Source organism: Oncorhynchus keta, chromosome 35 (genome assembly GCF_023373465.1).
Source record: "Oncorhynchus keta strain PuntledgeMale-10-30-2019 chromosome 35, Oket_V2, whole genome shotgun sequence".
NCBI classification, from domain to species: domain Eukaryota; kingdom Metazoa; phylum Chordata; class Actinopteri; order Salmoniformes; family Salmonidae; genus Oncorhynchus; species Oncorhynchus keta.
Window position 1 is genome coordinate 77776887 of NC_068455.1, and position 23125 is coordinate 77800011.

General features: G+C 46.4%; 1 protein-coding gene across 2 annotated transcripts; it reads right to left on the reverse strand.

Annotated features, from left to right (window-relative positions):
- Positions 1–556: 556 nt before the first annotated feature.
- On the reverse strand, positions 557–23125 carry LOC118377966 (gastrula zinc finger protein XlCGF57.1-like). Of its 2 annotated transcripts, XM_052497903.1 has the most exons (3): positions 22880–23125; positions 14990–15439; positions 557–2666 (listed from the first exon to the last, which is right to left on the reverse strand). In XM_052497903.1, exons 1-3 carry the CDS (start codon positions 23043–23045, stop codon positions 907–909), a joined length of 2376 nt encoding a protein of 791 aa, XP_052353863.1. In that variant the 5' UTR covers positions 23046–23125; the 3' UTR covers positions 557–906. The 2 variants fall into 2 exon arrangements, with proteins under 2 accessions (XP_052353863.1, XP_052353864.1); XM_052497904.1 differs by lacking the exon at positions 14990–15439.

The window sequence follows — 23125 nt, forward strand, 5'->3', positions numbered from 1 at the left end:
TTGTTTTGCTTTGTCATTATGGGGTATCGTGTGTAGGGAGATTGATAAGTAAAAGGTTAAGGGGTCTGAATACTTTCTGAATGTGTCTCTTTAGGAGGGGTTGACATGGAAGCAGGAGTTGAATTTGGAACTGTACAATTGGACAATAAAGGAATCTTAATCTGTAGTGTTTGATCATCATTCAAACCAAAGAAATATGTTTTACAAAAGTAAATCCAAGGCCGGCTCCTGCCTTTTGGGGCCCTGAGAGATTTGGTTGGGGTGCCCCCACCTCGCGGTAAAACATGACTACCCCTCTGATGGTGAAGAGAAATGTATTTTTTTAATAATTTCCTGCTATTCTACACATTTTGTCATTTTTTATTTAACCTTTATTTAAGGTTAGTCGGTTAAGAACAAATTCTTATTTGCAATTACGGCCTAGGAACAGTGGGTTAACTGCCTTGTCAGCTCAGGGATTCCATCTAGCAACCTTTCGGTTACTGGCCCAAGGCTACCTGCCACCCCCTGCCGTAATGACTTATTCCATGTTAATATGGGCCCTTGGGCACATTCCCTGCCTGGTCGGTATTCAGCAGTGATTACTAGATAGTCTAGCCAGCTAACTTCCAATCTAAAATTGCTAATTGAGTGACTGTCAGTGACAAACAACCTGCTGATCCAAATGTCTAAATTGGACCTGGTGTATTCTACTATTCTGAGTCTTAATAGTAAGTTGAGACCCAAACTGAGCTCCTAAGATATTGTCAAACCACGTCAAGAGGCAGTTAATGAACTGGGAGTATCTGGAGATGGACTTGACCTCCAGGCAAGCAACCAGAGCCATGTCATCTGCATATTTGATGAGGGCCACATCACTGTTGCTTCCTAACAGACAATCTCTTTGTCCTAATGTTCTTTCCTCTTTCAGTTTCTGTCCTGTTTTCTTCCTTTGTGGATTTTATCCACATGCCTCAGCAGATGAGACTTCTGAGTGAATCCTTTACCACAGACGGAGCAGCCATGTGGTTTCTCTCCTGTGTGAGTCAGTATATGCCTCCTTAGGTCGGCCTTCTGAATGAAGCTTTTCCCACAGTCACCACACCTGTACGGTTTCTCTCCTGTGTGAGTCCGTATATGTTCAGTTAGGTGCCCCTTCTCATTGAAGCTTTGCCCACAGTCACCACATCGAAATGAATTATCTCTGGTGTGAGTTTGTATATGTGTGGTTAAGTTCCCTCTCTGATTGAAGGTTTTCCCACATTCTCCACAGCAAAATGAATTATCTCTGGTGTGAGTCCGTATATGCATGTTAAGGTTACCCCTTTGATTGAAGCTTTTCCCACAGTCACCACAGCTAAATGGTTTCTCTCCTGTGTGAGACAATATATGTATCTTAAGGGACCCTTTATGCCTGAAGCTCCTCCCACAGTCACCACAGATAAATGGTTTCTCTCCTGTGTGAGTCCGTATATGCATGGTTAAGACCTCCTTGCGATTAAAGCTTTTCCCACAGTCTCCACAGCTAAATGGTTTCTCTCCTGTGTGAGTCAGTTTATGCATGGTTAGGTGTCGCTTGAGCCCAAAGCTTTTCCCGCATTCTCCACAGGTAAAAGGTTTCTCTCCTATGTGAGTCAGTTTATGAATGCTTAGATTCCCCTTCTGACTGAAGCTTTTCCCACAGTCACCACAGCTAAAAGGTTTCTCTCCTGTGTGAGTCAGTTGATGCACGGAAAGGTGTCCCTTCTTATTGAAGCTTTTCCCACAGTCACCACAGCTGAAAGGTTTCTCTCCTGTGTGAGTTCGTATATGATCCGTTAGTGTCTTCTTGAGACTGAAGCTTTTCCCACAGTCACCACAGCTAAATGGTTTCTCTCCTGTGTGAGTCAGTACATGTTCGGTTAGGTTCCCCTTCTGAGTGAAGCTTTTCCCACAGTCACCACAGTTGAATGGTTTCTCTCCTGTGTGAATCCTTAAGTGCTTGGAAAGATAGCCTTTGTATTTGAAGGTCTTGCCACAAACTGGGCATGTGCAGTGTTTCCCACTGTGACAGAGTCGGACATGGGCCTTCAGTTTACAGGTGGAGTTGTAGCATTTTCTGCAGAATCTACATTCACTGAGTCTCTTCTTGGTGAGAGTCACATGCCTCTGCAGGTCAGCTTTCAGAGCAAATGTTTCTCCACAGTCACGGCAGTGGTGAGTTCTTCTAGACGTGGTGCTGAGTTTGGAACAGTGTTTCTCCAATGGGCTGGGATCCAGTGGTGGGCTGCTGTCAAGTCCCACTGTGTCGTTGCTTACGGCTGTACTGTGGCTTGAGGTATTGCTGTCATTATCTGGAAGGTCAAGACCATTTAAGTGGGTCACATGGACAAAAGATTTGAGATCCACTGGTTTAGAGTCACTCTCTCTGTTCTCCACAGTCTGGGTTTGGGGAAGAGTCAAGGACCAAAGTGGGTTCTCCTGATCACATTCACTTTTCACACAGGAAGGAGTGAAATTGAACTCTATGATATCAGGCCCCAGCTCTTGAAGCTGCTCTTCCTCCTGACTGGTCCTGACTTCCTCTTGTTCCTCTTTAATCTGTTTGGTCTCTGGGTCCTCCTGTCCCAGACTGGGGCTCCACTCCTGCTCACAGTGCTGCTGCTCAGGGGGAACCTCCTCTTCAGAGACAGAGAGCTGCAGGGAGTCTGGGGGGAAGGAGAGGAGGAACAGATGTTATTTATAACAGAATTTGGAATCAATCATGAATTATAGATCTCTATGACTTTTAATTTCATGTCTGATCAGAACAGGGATGAGGTGGATGTCCTGGTTGAGGGGTGTTTAATGGGAAGAGATGTCCAGGTTACGGGGGTTTAATTAAAGGAAACGGCTAACATTGCTAACCAGCGTGCTAACTGCCAATTCATTCTTAATACAAATGTTAACGCTAACGGGAGTGTGTGAGCTAGCTAACGCTTTAGATCCACTATAAGCATCGCGTTCTACCAGCGACACAGAGCGTGTTGTTTTGAGAACAAGGGACGAAAACGTTGCTATTCTAATTCCCTCTACTGTACCATAATCATCCGTTATGTGTCAGTACAATAGCTTTGGTCCAGTTTTTAGCAAGTACTCTTATATTGTTGCTAGTGGTTGTACTAAATCAGGGTTCACGAACTGGCAGCCCACTGTGTCGAATTTGGTGGTTTTTATTCCCCCCCCCTCCCCAAGTTTTTTGTGTAAATTATTTGTTGGACATTGAAGACTGTAAAAAAAACAGGAAATCAGCTCCAAGTGATTCAAATCTGTTCCCAAGTCTGTCCAACTCATAACGGAAAGACAGGTGATCATATACAAATGTAAGCTAAGTCTGAAATGATTTATGTTTTAAGTCAAATATTATATCTGTTTGGGGTTATTATTTGCAATTACGTTCCGGCTCCCATCTGCTCAAAAAAAATATCAGCCCGCGGATTAATCTAGTTGATGATCCCTGTACTAAATAATCCTCGAATTACACGCTTCTTTTGTTTACATTGTGAAAATGTAACCTAGAGTTTCTACTAGTTAGTATCTTCTTGACTTCCATCAAGTTTAGTCAAATAGCCAGTGGTGTCTAGTGGAGACCATAATGCAACCAAAATTATTTCTTTATTCTTTATTTCTCATTATTTCAATTTACAAGATAGAATGAAGGTGCCTGTCAGCCTTCCAAAATGGGAACCTCGTCGATTCTTCCGTTTGGACGCTGACTCAACATTATCTTTCATCATCATCTTTCATTGAGGGGTTTGATTAATCCTGCCCGGGCGCCCGTGTAGGCGTGTTTTTCTTCGGCAGAAAGTTGAACGCATTCGATTTGGATCCGGGTTTCCTCCTTGGGTTGAGCCAGGTTCCCTGTTCAAATTCCATGGCTAAATTGGCTCAAAACAAAAATGATATAATTAAGCACGTGTAGTAATTAGCAGGATTCTGTGTTTTCCCATGCAGAAGGGATTGGTTTTTGATTAAAAACGCTTTAACTTTCTTCAAAAATGGGAAAATACTAAAACAATTCAAAACATTTATTTTATGGTAAAAAAAACATGTCTGTTTCTGGACGATACACCATGCTACCTTGTTGACATCATGACCAAGCAGCACAAATGACTGTTCCGTTTGAGAAGGGCTCTCCTCCCTCCCCGCTTTCGAACCAAGACATGTGGGCCTTTGACCGATACCCCACGGCTCAGCATAATCCCAAGCATTCCCTCAATGTCTGTAGTGTAGCAGGGCCACAACGAGCGCAACACAGTATAATTATTTACAACAGATGCTCCTTGGCTCCAAACCCACAAGACGACGAAATATCTATTGGAACTGAAATTAAGCTGCTTAAAAAAACAACAGCAGAGGTATGTGACATCAGAAGGACAAGTAGTAGCAGGAGAGGGAACATGTAGTCGCCGACAGGAGAGAAATAGAAAGGGGAAACCACAGTTCAGTTGAATGCATTTAGTTGTACATCTGACGAGGTCTCCTCCCTTTCCAGAAAGCACATTTCTCATATCTGCACTGCTCAAAGATAATTCTAACTAACTAACTAACCCTAAAATAGTTCACCTGTGTCGTTTACAGTGGGAGCTAGTGATGTTACGGTTGATGCCGGAGTCAAACGCCCTCGATCACACCGACAGCTTCATTGCCGTTTTGGTACACCAGATGTACATTAATTTCCACTGAAACGCTGCGTTTGCCTTGCAGCATTGCGTTGAAGAGGCAGTTGCAGTGCGCTCTGAACACGTTGGATTTATCGAACACATCCATCAAATAGTGTGCCGTAGATGGCTTGACAGAAATGGCAGCAGAAGGTGAATGTTGAACTTTTTGCTGCATACATATCCAGATGATGCTGCGTAACATTTTGCGCGATGACGCTGTCGGTGTGATTGAGACATAAGCCGCGTACAAGTGGTGTGCTCATGCTTGTATCACTTTATCAGAAGCACGTGATCAATGACGTCTGAAGCTTCGTTTCATCGAACAACCACCTGATTGGTTTGGTAGAAGAAAAAAGGCTACGCAGCGAACACCTTACGGGGACCTCATAGATAATTGGCTGCTCAGGCCTCCCGAGTGGCACAGTGGTCTAAGACACTGCATCGCAGTGCTAGCTGTGTCACCAGAGATCCTGGTTCAAGTCCGGGCTCTGTCGCAGCAGACCGCGACCGGGAGATCCATGGGGCAGGCCCAGCATCACCCGGGTTTGGCCAGCAGGGATGTCCTTGTCCCATCGCGCACTCCTGTGGCGGGCCGGGCGCAGTGCACACTGACACAGTAGTGAGACTTGATTGGGTTGTGTTTCGGAGGACGCACGGCTTTCGACGGCTTTCGACCTTCGCCTCTACCAAGTTGCAGTGACTTGCAGCGATGGGACAAGACCAATTGATACCGTGAAAAGGGGTAACATTTTTTTAAATATAATTTGGCTGCTCTAAAAAAATCGCCAGCAGGTGCCACTAGGTTGATCAAAGCCTCGAGTAATTTACCTATTTTCGGCACAATTAGCTGGAAAACCTTAAGGATGCTTAGTTTCCTCATCACTAGTGGGAGCAAATTAAGCATAGGGTCAGAACAAGCAAGCAGGGGGCAGAGCCAAGCACGAGCGAGCGAGATCCTATTGACGCGTTGTAGAATGTATTTGCATATTTCCGTTAGGGAACGCCTCCTCTGTGAAGTCAATCAATCAAATGTATTGTTAAAGCCCTTTTTACATCAGCAGATATCACAAAGTGCTGTACAGAAAACAGCCTAAAACCACAAACAGCATGCAGCTGTAGTAGCACAGTGGCTAGGAAAAATTCCCTAAAAAAGGCAGGAACCTAGGAAGAAATCTAGAGAGGAACCAGGCTCTGAGGGGAGGCCAGTCCTCTTCTGACTGTGCCGGGTAGAGAGGAACCAGGCTCTGAGGGGAGGCCAGTCCTCTTCTGACTGTGCCGGGTAGAGAGGAACCAGCCTCTGAGGGGAGGCCAGTCCTCTACTGGCTGTGCCGGGTAGAGAGGAACCAGGCTCTGAGGGGAGGCCAGTCCTCTTCTGACTGTGCCGGGTAGAGAGGAACCAGGCTCTGAGGGGAGGCCAGTCCTCTTCTGGCTGTGCCGGATAGAGAGGAACCAGGCTCTGAGGGGAGGCCAGTCCTCTTCTGGCTGTGCCGGGTAGAGAGGAACCAGGCTCTGAGGGGAGGCCATTCCTCTTCTGACTGTGCCGGGTAGAGAGGAACCAGCCTCTGAGGGGAGGCCAGTCCTCTTCTGACTGTGCCGGGTAGAGAGGAACCAGCCTCTGAGGGGAGGCCAGTCCTCTTCTGACTGTGCCGGGTAGAGAGGAACCAGGCTCTGAGGGGAGGCCAGTCCTCTTCTGACTGTGCCGGGTAGAGAGGAACCAGGCTCTGAGGGGAGGCCAGTCCTCTTCTGGCTGTGCCGGGTAGAGAGGAACCAGCCTCTGAGGGGAGGCCAGTCCTCTTCTGGCTGTGCCGGGTAGAGAGGAACCAGCCTCTGAGGGGAGGCCAGTCCTCTTCTGGCTGTGCCGGGTGGAGAGGAACCAGCCTCTGAGGGGAGGCCAGTCCTCTTCTGGCTGTGCCGGGTAGAGAGGAACCAGCCTCTGAGGGAGGCCAGTCCTCTTCTGACTGTGCCGGGTAGAGAGGAACCAGCCTCTGAGGGAGGCCAGTCCTCTTCTGACTGTGCCGGGTAGAGAGGAACCAGCCTCTGAGGGGAGGCCAGTCCTCTTCTGACTGTGCCAGGTAGAGAGGAACCAGCCTCTGAGGGGAGGCCAGTCCTCTTCTGGCTGTGCCGGGTAGAGAGGAACCAGCCTCTGAGGGGAGGCCAGTCCTCTTCTGGCTGTGCCGGGTAGAGAGGAACCAGCCTCTGAGGAGGCCAGTCCTCTTCTGGCTGTGCCGGGTAGAGAGGAACCAGCCTCTGAGGGAGGCCAGTCCTCTTCTGGCTGTGCCGGGTAGAGAGGAACCAGGCTCTGAGGGAGGCCAGTCCTCTTCTGACTGTGCCGGGTAGAGAGGAACCAGGCTCTGAGGGGAGGCCAGTCCTCTTCTGACTGTGCCGGGTAGAGAGGAACCAGGCTCTGAGGGGAGGCCAGTCCTCTTCTGACTGTGCCGGGTAGAGAGGAACCAGGCTCTGAGGGGAGGCCAGTCCTCTTCTGGCTGTGCCGGGTAGAGAGGAACCAGCCTCTGAGGGGAGGCCAGTCCTCTTCTGGCTGTGCCGGGTAGAGAGGAACCAGCCTCTGAGGGGAGGCCAGTCCTCTTCTGACTGTGCCGGGTAGAGAGGAACCAGGCTCTGAGGGGAGGCCAGTCCTCTTCTGGCTGTGCCGGGTAGAGAGGAACCAGGCTCTGAGGGGAGGCCAGTCCTCTTCTGACTGTGCCGGGTAGAGAGGAACCAGGCTCTGAGGGGAGGCCAGTCCTCTTCTGACTGTGCCGGGTAGAGAGGAACCAGGCTCTGAGGGGAGGCCAGTCCTCTTCTGACTGTGCCGGGTAGAGAGGAACCAGGCTCTGAGGGGAGGCCAGTCCTCTTCTGGCTGTGCCGGGTAGAGAGGAACCAGCCTCTGAGGGGAGGCCAGTCCTCTTCTGGCTGTGCCGGGTAGAGAGGAACCAGGCTCTGAGGGGAGGCCAGTCCTCTTCTGACTGTGCCGGGTAGAGAGGAACTAGGCTCTGAGGGGAGGCCAGTCCTCTTCTGACTGTGCCGGGTAGAGAGGAACCAGGCTCTGAGGGGAGGCCAGTCCTCTTCTGGCTGTGCCGGGTAGAGAGGAACCAGGCTCTGAGGGGAGGCCAGTCCTCTTCTGGCTGTGCCGGGTAGAGAGGAACCAGGCTCTGAGGGGAGGCCAGTCCTCTTCTGGCTGTGCCGGGTAGAGAGGAACCAGGCTCTGAGGGGAGGCCAGTCCTCTTCTGGCTGTGCCGGGTAGAGAGGAACCAGCCTCTGAGGGGAGGCCAGTCCTCTTCTGGCTGTGCCGGGTAGAGAGGAACCAGCCTCTGAGGGGAGGCCAGTCCTCTTCTGGCTGTGCCGGGTAGAGAGGAACCAGGCTCTGAGGGGAGGCCAGTCCTCTTCTGGCTGTGCCGGGTAGAGAGGAACCAGCCTCTGAGGGGAGGCCAGTCCTCTTCTGGCTGTGCCGGGTAGAGAGGAACCAGCCTCTGAGGGGAGGCCAGTCCTCTTCTGGCTGTGCCGGGTAGAGAGGAACCAGGCTCTGAGGGGAGGCCAGTCCTCTTCTGACTGTGCCGGGTAGAGAGGAACCAGGCTCTGAGGGGAGGCCAGTCCTCTTCTGGCTGTGCCGGGTAGAGAGGAACCAGGCTCTGAGGGGAGGCCAGTCCTCTTCTGGCTGTGCCGGGTAGAGAGGAACCAGGCTCTGAGGGGAGGCCAGTCCTCTTCTGGCTGTGCCGGGTAGAGAGGAACCAGGCTCTGAGGGGAGGCCAGTCCTCTTCTGGCTGTGCCGGGTAGAGAGGAACCAGGCTCTGAGGGGAGGCCAGTCCTCTTCTGGCTGTGCCGGGTGGAGAGGAACCAGGCTCTGAGGGGAGGCCAGTCCTCTACTGGCTGTGCCGGGTGGAGAGGAACCAGGCTCTGAGGGGAGGCCAGTCCTCTACTGGCTGTGCCGGGTGGAGAGGAACCAGGCTCTGAGGGGAGGCCAGTCCTCTTCTGACTGTGCCGGGTGGAGATTATAAGAATACAGTGACAGTCGAAAACAGCACGTCTGGGACAAGGTAGCACATCCGGTGAACAGGTCAGGGTTCCCTAGCCACAGGCAGAAAAATTGAAACTGGAGCAGCAGCACGACCAGGTGAACTGGGACATCCAGGAGTCATCAGGTCAGGTAGTCCTGAGGCAAGACCCAAGGGCTCAGGTCCTCCGGGAGGGAAAGGGAGAGAGAATTAGAGGGAGCATATTTAAATTCACACAGGATACCAGATAAGACAGGAGAATTACACCAGATATAACAGTCTGACCCTAGCCCCCTAGGCACATAGACTATTTTAGCATAGATACTGGAGAATGAGACAGGGCTGGGTCGGGGGACACTGTGGCCCCGTCCAACGATACCCCCGGACAGGCCCAACGACTAGTCTGGGTTTCTCTTTCTGTCTGTGATATGCTCACAGAGTTTCTAAACCCAGAGACGCAACATCACAAGACTTCTGGGAACGCTTGCAAAACAAACCAAGCAGGGGTTTGAGAAGTCAATGAGAGAAGTGAAAAATTCTTCCTTAGCTGTTAATTTTCTTGAAATCTAAAGGCACAACCTAGATTTGAGCCAATGTCTTAAGTAGCTGAACATGTTATTACTCCAACCTCATGAAAGTGACGAACTGACACGTTTTAATTTTCGTCAAAAACAACTTTATATCGAAGGAGTGCCTTTTGATTTGCCGGCCTACACAGTTCGTCACGAGATGACTGTTTAAAACACGCCATTGAGTCTACGCATGAGCTTAGCTAGCCAACGTCCCCTACGCATGAGCTTAGCTAGCCAACGTCCCCTACGCATGGGCTTAGCTAGCCAACGTCCCCTACGCATGAGCTTAGCTAGCCAACGTCCCCTATGCATGAGCTTAGCTAGCCAACGTCCCCTACGCATGAGCTTAGCTAGCCAACGTCCCCTACGCATGAGCTCAGCTAGCCAACGTCCCCTACGCATGAGCTCAGCTAGCCAACGTCCCCTATGCATGAGCTTAGCTAGCCAACGTCCCTACGCATGAGCTTAGCTAGCCAACGTCCCCTACGCACGAGCTTAGCTAGCCAACTTCCCCTACGCATGAGCTTAGCTAGCCAACGTCCCTACGCATGAGCTTAGCTAGCCAACGTCCCTACGCATGAGCTTAGCTAGCCAACGTCCCCTACGCATGAGCTTAGCTAGCCAACGTCCCTACGCACGAGCTTAGCTAGCCAACTTCCCCTACGCATGAGCTTAGCTAGCCAACGTCCCCTACGCATGAGCTTAGCTAGCCAACGTCCCCTTCGCATGAGCTTAGCTAGCCAACGTCCCCTACGCATGAGCTTAGCTAGCCAACGTCCCCTACGCATGAGCTCAGCTAGCCAACGTCCCCTATGCATGAGCTTAGCTAGCCAACGTCCCCTACGCATGAGCTTAGCTAGCCAACGTCCCCTACGCACGAGCTTAGCTAGCCAACTTCCCCTACGCACGAGCTTAGCTAGCCAACGTCCCCTACGCATGAGCTTAGCTAGCCAACGTCACCTACGCATGAGCTTAGCTAGCCAACGTCCCCTACGCATGAGCTTAGCTAGCCAACGTCCCCTATGCACGAGCTTAGCTAGCCAACTTCCCTACGCATGAGCTTAGCTAGCCAACGTCCCCTACGCATGAGCTTAGCTAGCCAACGTCCCCTACGCATGAGCTTAGCTAGCCAACGTCCCCTACGCATGAGCTTAGCTAGCTACGCATGAGCTTAGCTAGCCAACGTCCCCTACGCATGAGCTTAGCTAGCCAACGTCCCCTACGCATGAGCTTAGCTAGCCAATGTCCCCTACGCATGAGCTTAGCTAGCCAACGTCCCCTACGCATGAGCTTAGCTAGCCAACGTCCCTACGCATGAGCTTAGCTAGCCAACGTCCCTACGCATGAGCTTAGCTAGCCAACGTCCCTACGCATGAGCTTAGCTAGCCAACGTCCCCTACGCATGAGCTTAGCTAGCCAACGTCCCTACGCATGAGCTTAGCTAGCCAACGCCCCTACGCATGAGCTTAGCTAGCCAACGTCCCTACGCATGAGCTTAGCTAGCCAACGTCCCCTACGCATGAGCTTAGCTAGCCAACGTCCCCTACGCATGAGCTTAGCTAGCCAACGTCCCCTACGCATGAGCTTAGCTAGCCAACGTCCCCTACGCATGAGCTTAGCTAGCCAACGTCCCCTACGCATGAGCTTAGCTAGCCAACGTCCCCTACGCATGAGCTTAGCTAGCCAACGTCCCCTACGCATGAGCTTAGCTAGCCAACGTCCCCTACGCATGAGCTTAGCTAGCCAACGTCCCTACATGAGCTTAGCTAGCCAACGTCCCCTACGCATGAGCTTAGCTAGCCAACGTCCCTACGCATGAGCTTAGCTAGCCAACGTCCCCTACGCATGAGCTTAGCTAGCCAACGTCCCTACGCATGAGCTTAGCTAGCCAACGTCCCTACGCATGAGCTTAGCTAGCCAACGTCCCCTACGCATGAGCTTAGCTAGCCAACATCCCCTACGCATGAGCTTAGCTAGCCAACGTCCCCTACGCATGAGCTTAGCTAGCCAACGTCCCCTACGCATGAGCTTAGCTAGCCAACGTCCCCTACGCATGAGCTTAGCTAGCCAACGCCCCCTACGCATGAGCTTAGCTAGCCAACGCCCCTACGCATGAGCTTAGCTAGCCAACGTCCCCTACGCATGAGCTTAGCTAGCCAACGTCCCCTACGCATGAGCTTAGCTAGCCAACGTCCCCTACGCATGAGCTTAGCTAGCCAACGTCCCCTACGCATGAGCTTAGCTAGCCAACGTCCCCTACGCATGAGCTTAGCTAGCCAACGTCCCCTTCATATGAGCTCAGCTAGCCAACGTCCCCTACGCATGAGCTTAGCTAGCCAACGTCCCCTTCATATGAGCTTAGCTAGCCAACGTCCCCTACGCATGAGCTTAGCTAGCCAACGTCCCCTATGCATGAGCTTAGCTAGCCAACGTCCCCTACGCATGAGCTTAGCTAGCCAACGTCCCCTACACATGAGCTTAGCTAGCCAACGCCCCTATGCATGAGCTCAGCTAGCCAACGTCCCTACGCATGAGCTTAGCTAGCCAACATCCCCTATGCATGAGCTTAGCTAGCCAACGTCCCTACGCATGAGCTCAGCTAGCCAACGTCCCCTATGCATGAGCTCAGCTAGCCAACGTCCCCTATGCATGAGCTCAGCTAGCCAACGTCCCCTACGCATGAGCTTAGCTAGCCAACGTCCCCTATGCATGAGCTTAGCTAGCCAACATCCCCTATGCATGAGCTTAGCTAGCCAACGTCCCTATGCATGAGCTTAGCTAGCCAACGCCCCTACGCATGAGCTTAGCTAGCCAACGTCCCTTCGCATGAGCTTAGCTAGCCAACGCCCCCTACGCATGATCGTAGCTAGCCAACATCACCTACAAGTGTGATCGGGGATTTCTATTGGAGAAGCAGTTTCTGCCTATCTTCATACTGTACTGTTTTTGGTATGCTCTTGCTGGGGTTCTACAATGAACATCCTGGGAATATTGACTGCTGATAGGCTTACATAATACTGACTGGTGTGACCTTGACCAATAAGACTTAATGAAATTGGTGGTCTTCTTAAGGGAGACTAACATGCTGACCACACTGCCCACGTTCTGTGCACATACATGTTATTCAATCATTTCATCCAAACTGCTCTCGTCCATCTGCGTAGCCAGACGCTACAATATAACTTGGTTCTATTTTTACGCTTCACGCACTCCAAGTCCCGCCTCTCCCATCTCCTCGTTGGTTTTTAAGAGCATATACCCACGTCGGAGATTGAAAGATGAATTGAGGTCCACATTCCAGTCCAGTTGGTGATGGTTGCCAACCGCCAAAAGTACACAGACGAAGAAGAGATTACTAGAAGCCTGAAGGAGGAGAGATTACTAGAAGCCTGAAGGAGGAGAGATTACTAGAAGCCTGAAGGAGGAGAGATTTATTTTTATTTTATTTTACCTTTATTTAACCAGGCAAGTCAGTTAAGAACAAATTCTTATTTTCAATGACGGCCTGGGTTTAACTGCCTGTTCAGGGGCAGAACGACAGATTTGTACCTTGTCAGCTCGGGGTTTTGAACTCGCAACCGTCCGGTTACTAGTCCAACGCTCTAACCACTAGGCTACCCTGACGCCCCAGATTACTAGAAGCCTGAAGGAGGAGAGATTACTAGAAGCCTGAAGGAGGAGAGAAACTATAAACTAATTAGCTTTCCCCTTTATCTGTGGATTCATTGTCGGAGTCGAGAAACACACGATTTTGTGTGACTCAAAATGGGTCAAAATTCTACAAAGATCCAGAAAAAAGGACCTTGTGCATTTCAGGTAAAATAACAACCCAATGTTTATATCCCAGGACAAATTAGCTAGAAACAGTAAGCTAGCTAAATAGGACAAATTAGCTAGAAACAGTAAGCTAGCTAAATAGGACAAATTAGCTAGAAACAGCAAGCTAGCTAAATAGGACAAATTAGCTAGAAACAGTAAGCTAGCTAAATAGGACAAATTAGCTAGAACCAGTAAACTAGCTAAATAGGACAAATTAGCTAGAACCAGTAAGCTAGCTAAATAGGACAAATTAGCTAGAAACAGTAAGCTAGCTAAATAGGACAAATTAGCTAGAAACAGTAAGCTAGCTAAATAGGACAAATTAGCTAGAAACAGTAAGCTAGCTAAATAGGACAAATTAGCTAGAAACAGTAAGCTAGCTAAATAGGACAAATTAGCTAGAAACAGTAAGCTAGCTAAATAGGACAAATTAGCTAGAAACAGTAAGCTAGCTAAATAGGACAAATTAGCTAGAAACCGTAAGCTAGCTAAATAGGACAAATTAGCTAGAAACCGTAAGCTAGCTAGCTAGCTAAATGTCCATGAATGTTTCATGTGTTTCGACCTGTTCCCAAATTAATACAGTTGGTTCAGAGTTAATTTTTATATTTCAACCTGCAAGTCCTGATCGTGTCTGATGTGGATAGACAAAAATCAACATGGTGCACTAGGACACACGTGCGCGCCCGGGCTCGTCAGCTGCTTGACTAGAACTAACCAGAAGGAATAACTAGAATCGGCTGACTGAAACTGGCTGTTTTTAACAACAACTATTTTGAAAACCTTAGAAACTTTACTTTCATATCACCGTACCACAGGAGGCTGCTGAGGGGAGGACGGCTCATAATAATGTCCGGAACAGAGCAAATGGAACGGCATCAAACACCTGGAAACCATGGAAACCATGATTTATTTGATATTGCACTAATTCCCCTTCAGCCATTACCATCCTCCCCAATTAAGGTGCCACCATCCTCCTGTGCACCGCAAAATAATTGGACAAATATAACACATTACCACAGAGGTGTTTTGAGTTGCACATTACCCTGAATTATGACACTTCCTGCGCTAATGGAAACTCGGGAGAGAATACAAAGAAGAAACTCTGTGGAATTTTTATTATTTTTTTTAAACAGTGAACAGTAAGTGTATCTTTTGCAATTTGTAAAGTTATTTTTGGATGATAATTAAGTTGAGTGTTCAAGGTTTACAAAACTGAAAAAAATCAAGGATCAACTTGTTTGTCGATTAAAATCGTTTAACCAAATCATCCTCCTCAGATATCAAAAGGGATGTTGAATATCTCCCATGGAGCACTGCAGTTAGAAATGAAATAATACAAATATTTAATTAAAATAAGCAAAATAAAGACCAACTTTCAGGGAAAGTTCAAATATAATTTTACTCAACATTCGTGACACTCAGGGGAGGGGACATATAGGTTTTTGTAATTGGAAAAATTGGAAGCTGCTGTCTAAGTCCCCCTTAAACCTGGACATATCTTTCTATTAAACTCCCCCTAAACCTAGACATATCTTTCCATTAAACCCCCTCTAAACCTGGACATATCTTTCCATTAAACCCCCCTAAACCTGGACATATCTTTCCATTAAACCCCCTCTAAACCTGGACATATCTTTCCATTAACCCCCCCCTAAACCTGGACATATCTTTCCATTAAACCCCCCCTAAACCTGGACATATCTTTCCATTAAACCCCCCCTAAACCTGGACATATCTTTCCATTAAACCCCCCCTAAACCTGGACATATCTTTCCATTAAACCCTAGGTTGTCCAAGCATTGACATGTCGTGGCTATTATCATCCATTCAACGTAAAAAATAAAAAATAAATTAAAATGCTTACATTTTTTTAAATGGTGATCAAAGCCCAAACAGTTTATTAATTTACTATAACTATTGGTAACTATCAGTAGATCTATGTACAAACCTGTTCTACATAGTTGTATCTCTGGTGTCCTCCGCAGCAGTCTCCGTAGCCGATCATTCTCCTCCTGGTACTCTGCTACTGTTTCCTCAACCGCACCAAAAATCTCCACAGCAGCCGATGCCGTTAAACATTCATTTAAAAAGACACTCAACAACTGTAGTTTAGACGTTTTCAGTGGACTGGGAGTTGGGTGTTCAGCGAGTACGGCTTCTTGACATGGGTTCTCCAGATCACATTCACTTTTCACACAGGAAGTAGTGAATATGGAGTCTTTGGTATCAACGAGCCCTTGAAGCTGCTCTTCCTCCTGACTGGTCCTGACTTCCTCCTGTTCCTCTTTAATCTGTTTGGTCTCTGGGTCCTTCTGTCCCAGACTCGGGCTCCACTCCTGCTCACAGTGCTGCTGCTCAGGGGGAACCTCCTCTTCAGAGACAGAGAGCTGCAGGGAGTCTGGAGGGAATAAGAGGAGGAGCAGAGGTCACCTATATACAGCCTTTAGACATGCTTGAGTGCACAACGCCATTTCAAAATGCTTTTGTTGACTCAGACATTTTTTATATACAGTGGGGCAAAAAAGTATTTAGTCAGCCACCAATTGTGCAAGTTCTGCCACTTAAAAAGATGAGAGAGGCCTGTAATTTTCATTATAGGTACACTTCAACTATGGCAGACAAAATGAGAAAAAAAATCCAGAAAATCACATTGTAGGATTTTTTATGAATTTATTTGCAAATTATGGTGGAAAATAAGTATTTGGTCACCTACAAACAAGCAAGATTTCTGGCTCTCACATATACACAGGGTACCAGTATAGCTATATACACAGTGTACCAGTATGGCTATATACACAGTGTACCAGTATGGCTATATACACAGGGTACCAGTATGGCTATATACACAGGGTACCAGTATGGCTGTATACACAGGGTACCAGTATAGCTATATACACAGGGTACCAGTATAGCTATATACACAGGGTACCAGTATAGCTATATACACAGGGTACCAGTATAGCTATATACACAGGGTACCAGTATGGCTGTATACACAGGGTACCAGTATAGCTATATACACAGGGTACCAGTATAGCTATATACACAGGGTACCAGTATAGCTATATACACAGGGTACCAGTATAGCTCTATACACAGGGTACCAGTATAGCTATATACACAGGGTACCAGTATAGCTATATACACAGGGTACCAGTATAGCTATATACACAGGGTACCAGTATGGCTCTATACACAGGGTACCAGTATAGCTATATACACAGGGTACCAGTATAGCTCTATACACAGGGTACCAGTATAGCTCTATACACAGGGTACCAGTATAGCTCTATACACAGGGTACCAGTATAGCTATATACACAGGGTACCAGTATGGCTATATACACAGGGTACCAGTATAGCTATATACACAGGGTACCAGTATAGCTATATACACAGGGTACCAGTATAGCTCTATACACAGGGTACCAGTATAGCTATATACACAGGGTACCAGTATAGCTATATACACAGGGTACCAGTATAGCTATATACACAGGGTACCAGTATGGCTCTATACACAGGGTACCAGTATGGCTCTATACACAGGGTACCAGTATGGCTCTATACACAGGGTACCAGTATGGCTCTATACACAGGGTACCAGTATAGCTATATACACAGGGTACCAGTATAGCTATATACACAGGGTACCAGTATAGCTATATACACAGGGTACCAGTATAGCTATATACACAGGGTACCAGTATAGCTATATACACAGGGTACCAGTATGGCTCTATACACAGGGTACCAGTATAGCTATATACACAGGGTACCAGTATAGCTATATACACAGGGTACCAGTATGGCTATATACACAGGGTACCAGTATAGCTATATACACAGGGTACCAGTATGGCTCTATACACAGGGTACCAGTATAGCTATATACACAGGGTACCAGTATAGCTATATACACAGGGTACCAGTATAGCTATATACACAGGGTACCAGTATGGCTATATACACAGGGTACCAGTATGGCTCTATACACAGGGTACCAGTATAGCTATATACACAGGGTACCAGTATAGCTATATACACAGGGTACCAGTATGGCTGTATACACAGGGTACCAGTATAGCTATATACACAGGGTACCAGTATGGCTATATACACAGGGTACCAGTATAGATATACACAGGGTACCAGTATAGCTATATACACAGGGTACCAGTATGGCTCTATACACAGGGTACCAGTATGGCTCTATACACAGGGTACCAGTATAGCTATATACACAGGGTACCAGTATAGCTATATACACAGGGTACCAGTATGGCTCTATACACAGGGTACCAGTATGGCTCTATACACAGGGTACCAGTATGGCTCTATACACAGGGTACCAGTATGGCTCTATACACAGGGTACCAGTATAGCTCTATACACAGGGTACCAGTATAGCTCTATACACAGGGTACCAGTATAGCTCTATACACAGGGTACCAGTATAGCTCTATACACAGGGTACCAGTATGGCTCTATACACAGGGTACCAGTATAGCTATATACACAGGGTACCAGTATGGCTCTATACACAGGGTACCAGTATGGCTCTATACACAGGGTACCAGTATAGCTATATACACAGGGTACCAGTATAGCTATATACACAGGGTACCAGTACTGAGTCAATGTGGCTTTATGACGATCAGCTGACTGTTTATAATATGGACTAGAGGTCAACCGACTATGATTTTTCAACGCCGATACCAATTATTGGAAGACCCCCCAAAAAAAACGATACCACTTAATCGGGCGATTTATATAAATAATAATATAAATATTTATATATATATTTATATACACGGGGTAATATAAATATATATACAGGTATTTGTAATAATGACAATTACAACAATACTGAATGAACACTTGTATTTTAACTTAATATAATACATAAATAAAAATCTATTTAGTCTCAAATAAATAATGAAACATGTTCAATTTGGTTTAAATAACACAAAAACACAGTGTTGGAGAAGAAAGTAACAGTGTAATAATATGTGCCGTGTAAGAAAGCTAACGTTTAAGTTCCTTGCTCAGAACATGAGAACATATGAAAGCTGGTGGTTCCTTTTAACATGAGACTTCAATATTCCCAATGAATAAGTTTTAGGTTGTAGTTATTATAGAAATTATAGGACTATTTCTCTCTGTACCATGTGTATTTCATATATCTTTGACTATTGAATGTTCTTATAGGCACTTTAGTATTGCCAGCCTAATCTCAGGAGTTGATCGGCTTGAAGTCATAAACAGCGCTGTGCTTCAAGCATTGCTAAGAGCTGCTGGTAAACGTAGGAAAGTGCTGTTTGAATGAATGCTTACGAGCCTGCTGCTGCCTACCTCCGCTCAGTCAGACTGTTCTATCAAATATCAAATCATAGACTTAATTATAATATAATACACACATAAATACGAGCCTGCTGCCGACTACCATCGCTCAGTCAGACTGCTCTATCAAATATTAAATCATAGACTTAATTATAATATAATACAAACAGAAATACGAGCCTGCTGCCGACTACCATCGCTCAGTCAGACTGCTCTATCAAATATCAAATCATAGACTTAATTATAATATAATAAACACACAGAAATACGAGCCTTAGGCCATTAATATGGTCAAATCCAGAAACTACCATTTCAAACTTATTCTTTCAGTGAAATAATAATAATAATAATACAGAACCATTCCGTGTTTTATAGAACGGGTGGCATCCATCAGTCTAAATATTGATGTTACATTTTACAACCTTCATTGTTATGTCATAATTATGTAAAATTCTGGCAAATTAGTTATGGTCTTTGTTAGGAAGAAATGGTCTTCACACAGTTCTCAACGAGCCAGGTGGCCCAAACTGCTGCATATACCCCGACTCTGTTGCACAGAACGCAAGAGAAGTGACACAATTTCCCTAGTTAATATTGCCTGCTAACATGAATTTCTTTTAAATATGCAGATTTTTTAAATATATATAATCGGCGTCCAAAAATAACGATTATCGGTTGTTATGAAAACTTGAAATCGGCCCTAATTAATTGGCCATGCCGATTAATCCGTCGACCTCTAATATGGACCACCTAGTACTACTAGTAGGAATTTTATTTTTTTCTGAATATATTTTATGTTTTGTTTCTCTACATTTGTGATTCCATTCAACACTACAGTGAATGTCAATGTTTGTATATCTGTTTTTTTTTTCATATAGGAAAGTTATTAAAATATATATATAGGGCCTTCCGGGTGGCGCAGTGGTTAAGGGCGCTGTACTGCAGCGCCAGCTGTGCCATCAGAGACTCTGGGTTAGCGCCCAGGCTCTGTCGTAACCGGCCGCGACCGGGAGGTCCGTGGGGCGACGCACAATCGGCCTGGTGTCGTCCAGGTTAGGGAGGGCTTGGACGGAAGGGATGTCCTTGTCTCATCTCTCTAGCGACTCCTGTGGTGGGCCGGGCGCAGTGCGCGCTAACCAAGGTTGCCAGGTGCACGGTGTTTCCTCCGACACATTGGTGCAGCTGGCTTCCAGGTTGGATGTGCGCTGTGTTAAGAATCAGTGCGGCTTGGTTGGGTTGTGTATCGGAGGACGCATGACTTTTAACCTTCGTCTCTCCCGAGCCCGTACGGCAGTGATGAGACAAGATAGTAGCTACTAAACCAATTGGATAAAGATATCCAATATAAATATATATATATATATACACACAGTGGGGCAAAAAATTATTTAGTCAACCACCAATTGTGCAAGTTCTCCCACTTAAAAATATGAGAGAGGCCTGTAATTTTCATTATAGTAATTTTCATCACTTCAACTATGACAGACAAAATGAGGGAAAAAAATCCAGAAAATCACATTGTAGGATTTTTAATGAATTTATTTGCAAATTATGGTGGAAAAAAGTATTTGGTCAATAACAAAAGTTTATCTCAATACTTTGTTATATACCCTTTGTTGGCAATGACAGAGGTCAAACGTTTTCTGTAAGTCTTCACAAGGTTTTCACACGCTGTTGCTGGTATTTTGGCCCATTCCTCCATGCAGATCTCCTCTAGAGCAGTGATGTTTTGGGGGTGTTGCTGGGCAACACGGACTTTCAGCTCCCTCCAAAGATTTTCTATGGGGTTGAGATCTGGAGACTGGCTAGGCCACTCCAGGACCTTGAAATGCTTCTTACGAAGCCACTCTTTCATTGCCCGGGCGGTGTGTTTGGGATCATTGTCATGCTGAAAGACCCAGCCGCGTTTCATCTTCAATGCCCTTGCTGATGGAAGGAGGTTTTCACTCAAAATCTCACGATACATGGCCCCATTCATTCTTTCCTTTACACGGATCAGTCGTCCTGGTCCCTTTGCAGAAAAACAGCCCCAAAGCATGATGTTTCCACCCTCATGCTTCACAGGAGGTATGGTGTTCTTTGGATGCAACTCAGTATTCTTTGTCCTCCAAACACAACGAGTTGAGTTTTTACCAAAAAGTTATATTTTGGTTTCATCTGACCATATGACATTCTCCCAATCTTCTTCTGGATTATCCAAATGCTCTCTAGCAAACTTCAGACGGGCCTGGACATGTACTGGCTTGAGCAGGGGGACACGTCTGGCACTGCAGGATTTGAGTCCCTGGCGGCGTAGTGTATTACTGATGGTAGGCTTTGTTACTTTGGTCCCAGCTCTCTGCAGGTCATTCACTAGGCCCCCCCGTGTGGTTCTGGGATTTTTGCTCACCGTTCTTGTGATCATTTTGACCCCACGGGGTGAGATCTTGTGTAGAGACCCAGATCGAGGGAGATTATCAGTGGTCTTGTATGTCTTCCATTTCCTAATAATTGCTCCCACAGTTGATTTCTTCAAACAAGCTGCTTACCTATTGCAGATTCAGTCTTCCCAGCCTGGTGCAGGTCTACAATTTTGTTTCTGGTGTCCTTGGACAGCTCTTTGGTCTTGGCCATAGTGGAGTTTGGAGTGTGACTGTTTGAGGTTGTTGACAAGTGTCTTTTATACTGATAACAGTATATGCTGAATGCCCCCCCCAGGACCCACATAATGTTATCAGGTATATGTTGAATGCCCCCCCCCAGGACCCACATAATGTTATCAGGTATATGCCGAATGCCCCCTCTAGGACCCACATAGGGGTACAGGGGATCCGGGAGGTGGGCTTGTTGCCCAGGACCCACATAATGTTATCAGGTATATGCTGAATGCCCCTCCCCCCTCTAGGACCCACATAGGGGTACAGGGGATCCGGGAGGTGGGCTTGTTGCCCAGGACCCACATAATGTTATCAGGTATATGCTGAATGCCCCCCCTCTAGGACCAACATAGGGGTACAGGGGATCCGGGAGGTGGGCTTGTTGCCCAGGACCAACATAGGGGTACAGGGGATCCGGGAGGTGGGCTTGTTGCCCAGGACCAACTTAAACTTAATCATATGTTTGACATCTTAAATGATCGCGCCCCAGGTTACATGAAAAACCACATTGATATGGTTTATAACCAACACAGTCACAATACCAGAGCTAGTGTGTCATGTCTTGTAAAATCCCAAGAGTAAACAGTCCTGCGAGGAGCGTGTTTTCCTATACAGGCATTTGTCTATGGAATAGCCTCCAAGCAAAGACAAAGTAGAAATATCTTTCAAATGTAGGAAAAGGTTTTCATTTGGCCAAGGTTGTCGAAGAGAAAACATTCCACTGCCCCTTGTGACCCCTACTGCTGGTCAGGTGGATTTATTTGAATCAAATCACATTTTATCGGTCACATAAATGTTATTACGGGTGTAGCGCAACAGAGAGAGATGCCCACAATGCCTGTATAACACATTTTTTTTAAACGAATTACTGCAAAGTTGCCTAAGGGCTAGATGCACGGCTGCCCTATCTATCAGAGCCATTTTCTATATAGGTACGATAGGTATGTGCAATTAATAGATGGTTTTAATGTGAAATGAATATGGTTGATTTTTAAGGTTTAGTGAGAAGGTGCCCCTTTTTTAGGATGCCAATATAAATGAATGTATATATGGTTGTTTGTCATTTTGCCTTTTAATCATTGTGTGTGTTATTGTTTTTACCATTGAGGAGCACTTCGGGAAACAAGCGTTTTAATTTAATACTTTTAAAGTGATATCCTATGGGTCCACATTGTACATGTCAGTTACCCCTAAATAAATTCAAAGCAATGTAGTTAAGCGTATAGAATGGAGTACAGCACAGAGTAGCAGCAGATCGTCAACCCAGTTATGAAGCGGGACTAGACCATTTATCCAGTATCCAGCTGACATATTTTGTAAAACACCGCTGAACTTCTATTGGGGGTATTGTATCGTATGTTCTCCATATGTATTACATTCCCTATATCCAATTTCAAAAGGAAGGTAGTTTCCTATTTCCAAAATTGCAATATGAGCCGTTTGGCTAATAAGAGTAGAGAGAGAGACAGCCTTCCCTTCCTGGTTATTCCCATCAATTGAATCAATCAGACCGATCTGTGGGTCTGTGCCTGGTTATATCTCTATCTTTAGATAAGTAATCAAATATGCAGACAACTATTGAATCATACATAACAATTGTTAATTGTTTTAATGGTTTATTAAATCTTGTAGGCTACACATTCGCAGCTAAAAGCGTAATTGATGTATAGACCAATAGAAAAACATGGAGAGAACAATTATTAGCTACAGTAGCTAGCCAGCCATCCAGATAGGTAGGTAAATAATCAAAAGTAAAACATTTAAATACGTTTTAAAAATGGTTAAAATTGTGATTTTGTCTAACCAGTTTCTTAATTCAGTATAACTATAGTTAGCTACCAGCATATCTAAATACGAACCTATTCTACATAGAGGTATCACCGGTGTCCTCCGCAGCAGTCTCCGTAGCCGATCATTCTCCTCCTGGTACTCCACTACCGTTTTCTCAACTGCACCGAAAATCTCCACAGCAGCCGCCGTTAAACGCTCATTTAAAAACACACGAAACGACTGTAGTTTAGACATATTTTAGACGACAGAGTTGGTTAGCCTATTTAGGTCAGTCAGTACGTCTTCGTTTACTCCACAAAAAAAGGGTGTTTGAA

Coding starts and splice junctions, on each gene's coding strand:
- LOC118377966 (XM_052497903.1), bottom strand. CDS start 23,045: ATGTCTAAACTACAGTCGTTTCGTGTGTTTTTAAATGAGCGTTTAACG. Junction 15,440..22,879: donor GATACCTCTATGTAGAATAG/GTTCGTATTTAG, acceptor TATTCCCTCCAG/ACTCCCTGCAGCTCTCTGTC. Junction 2,667..14,989: donor GATACAACTATGTAGAACAG/GTTTGTACATAG, acceptor CCTTCCCCCCAG/ACTCCCTGCAGCTCTCTGTC.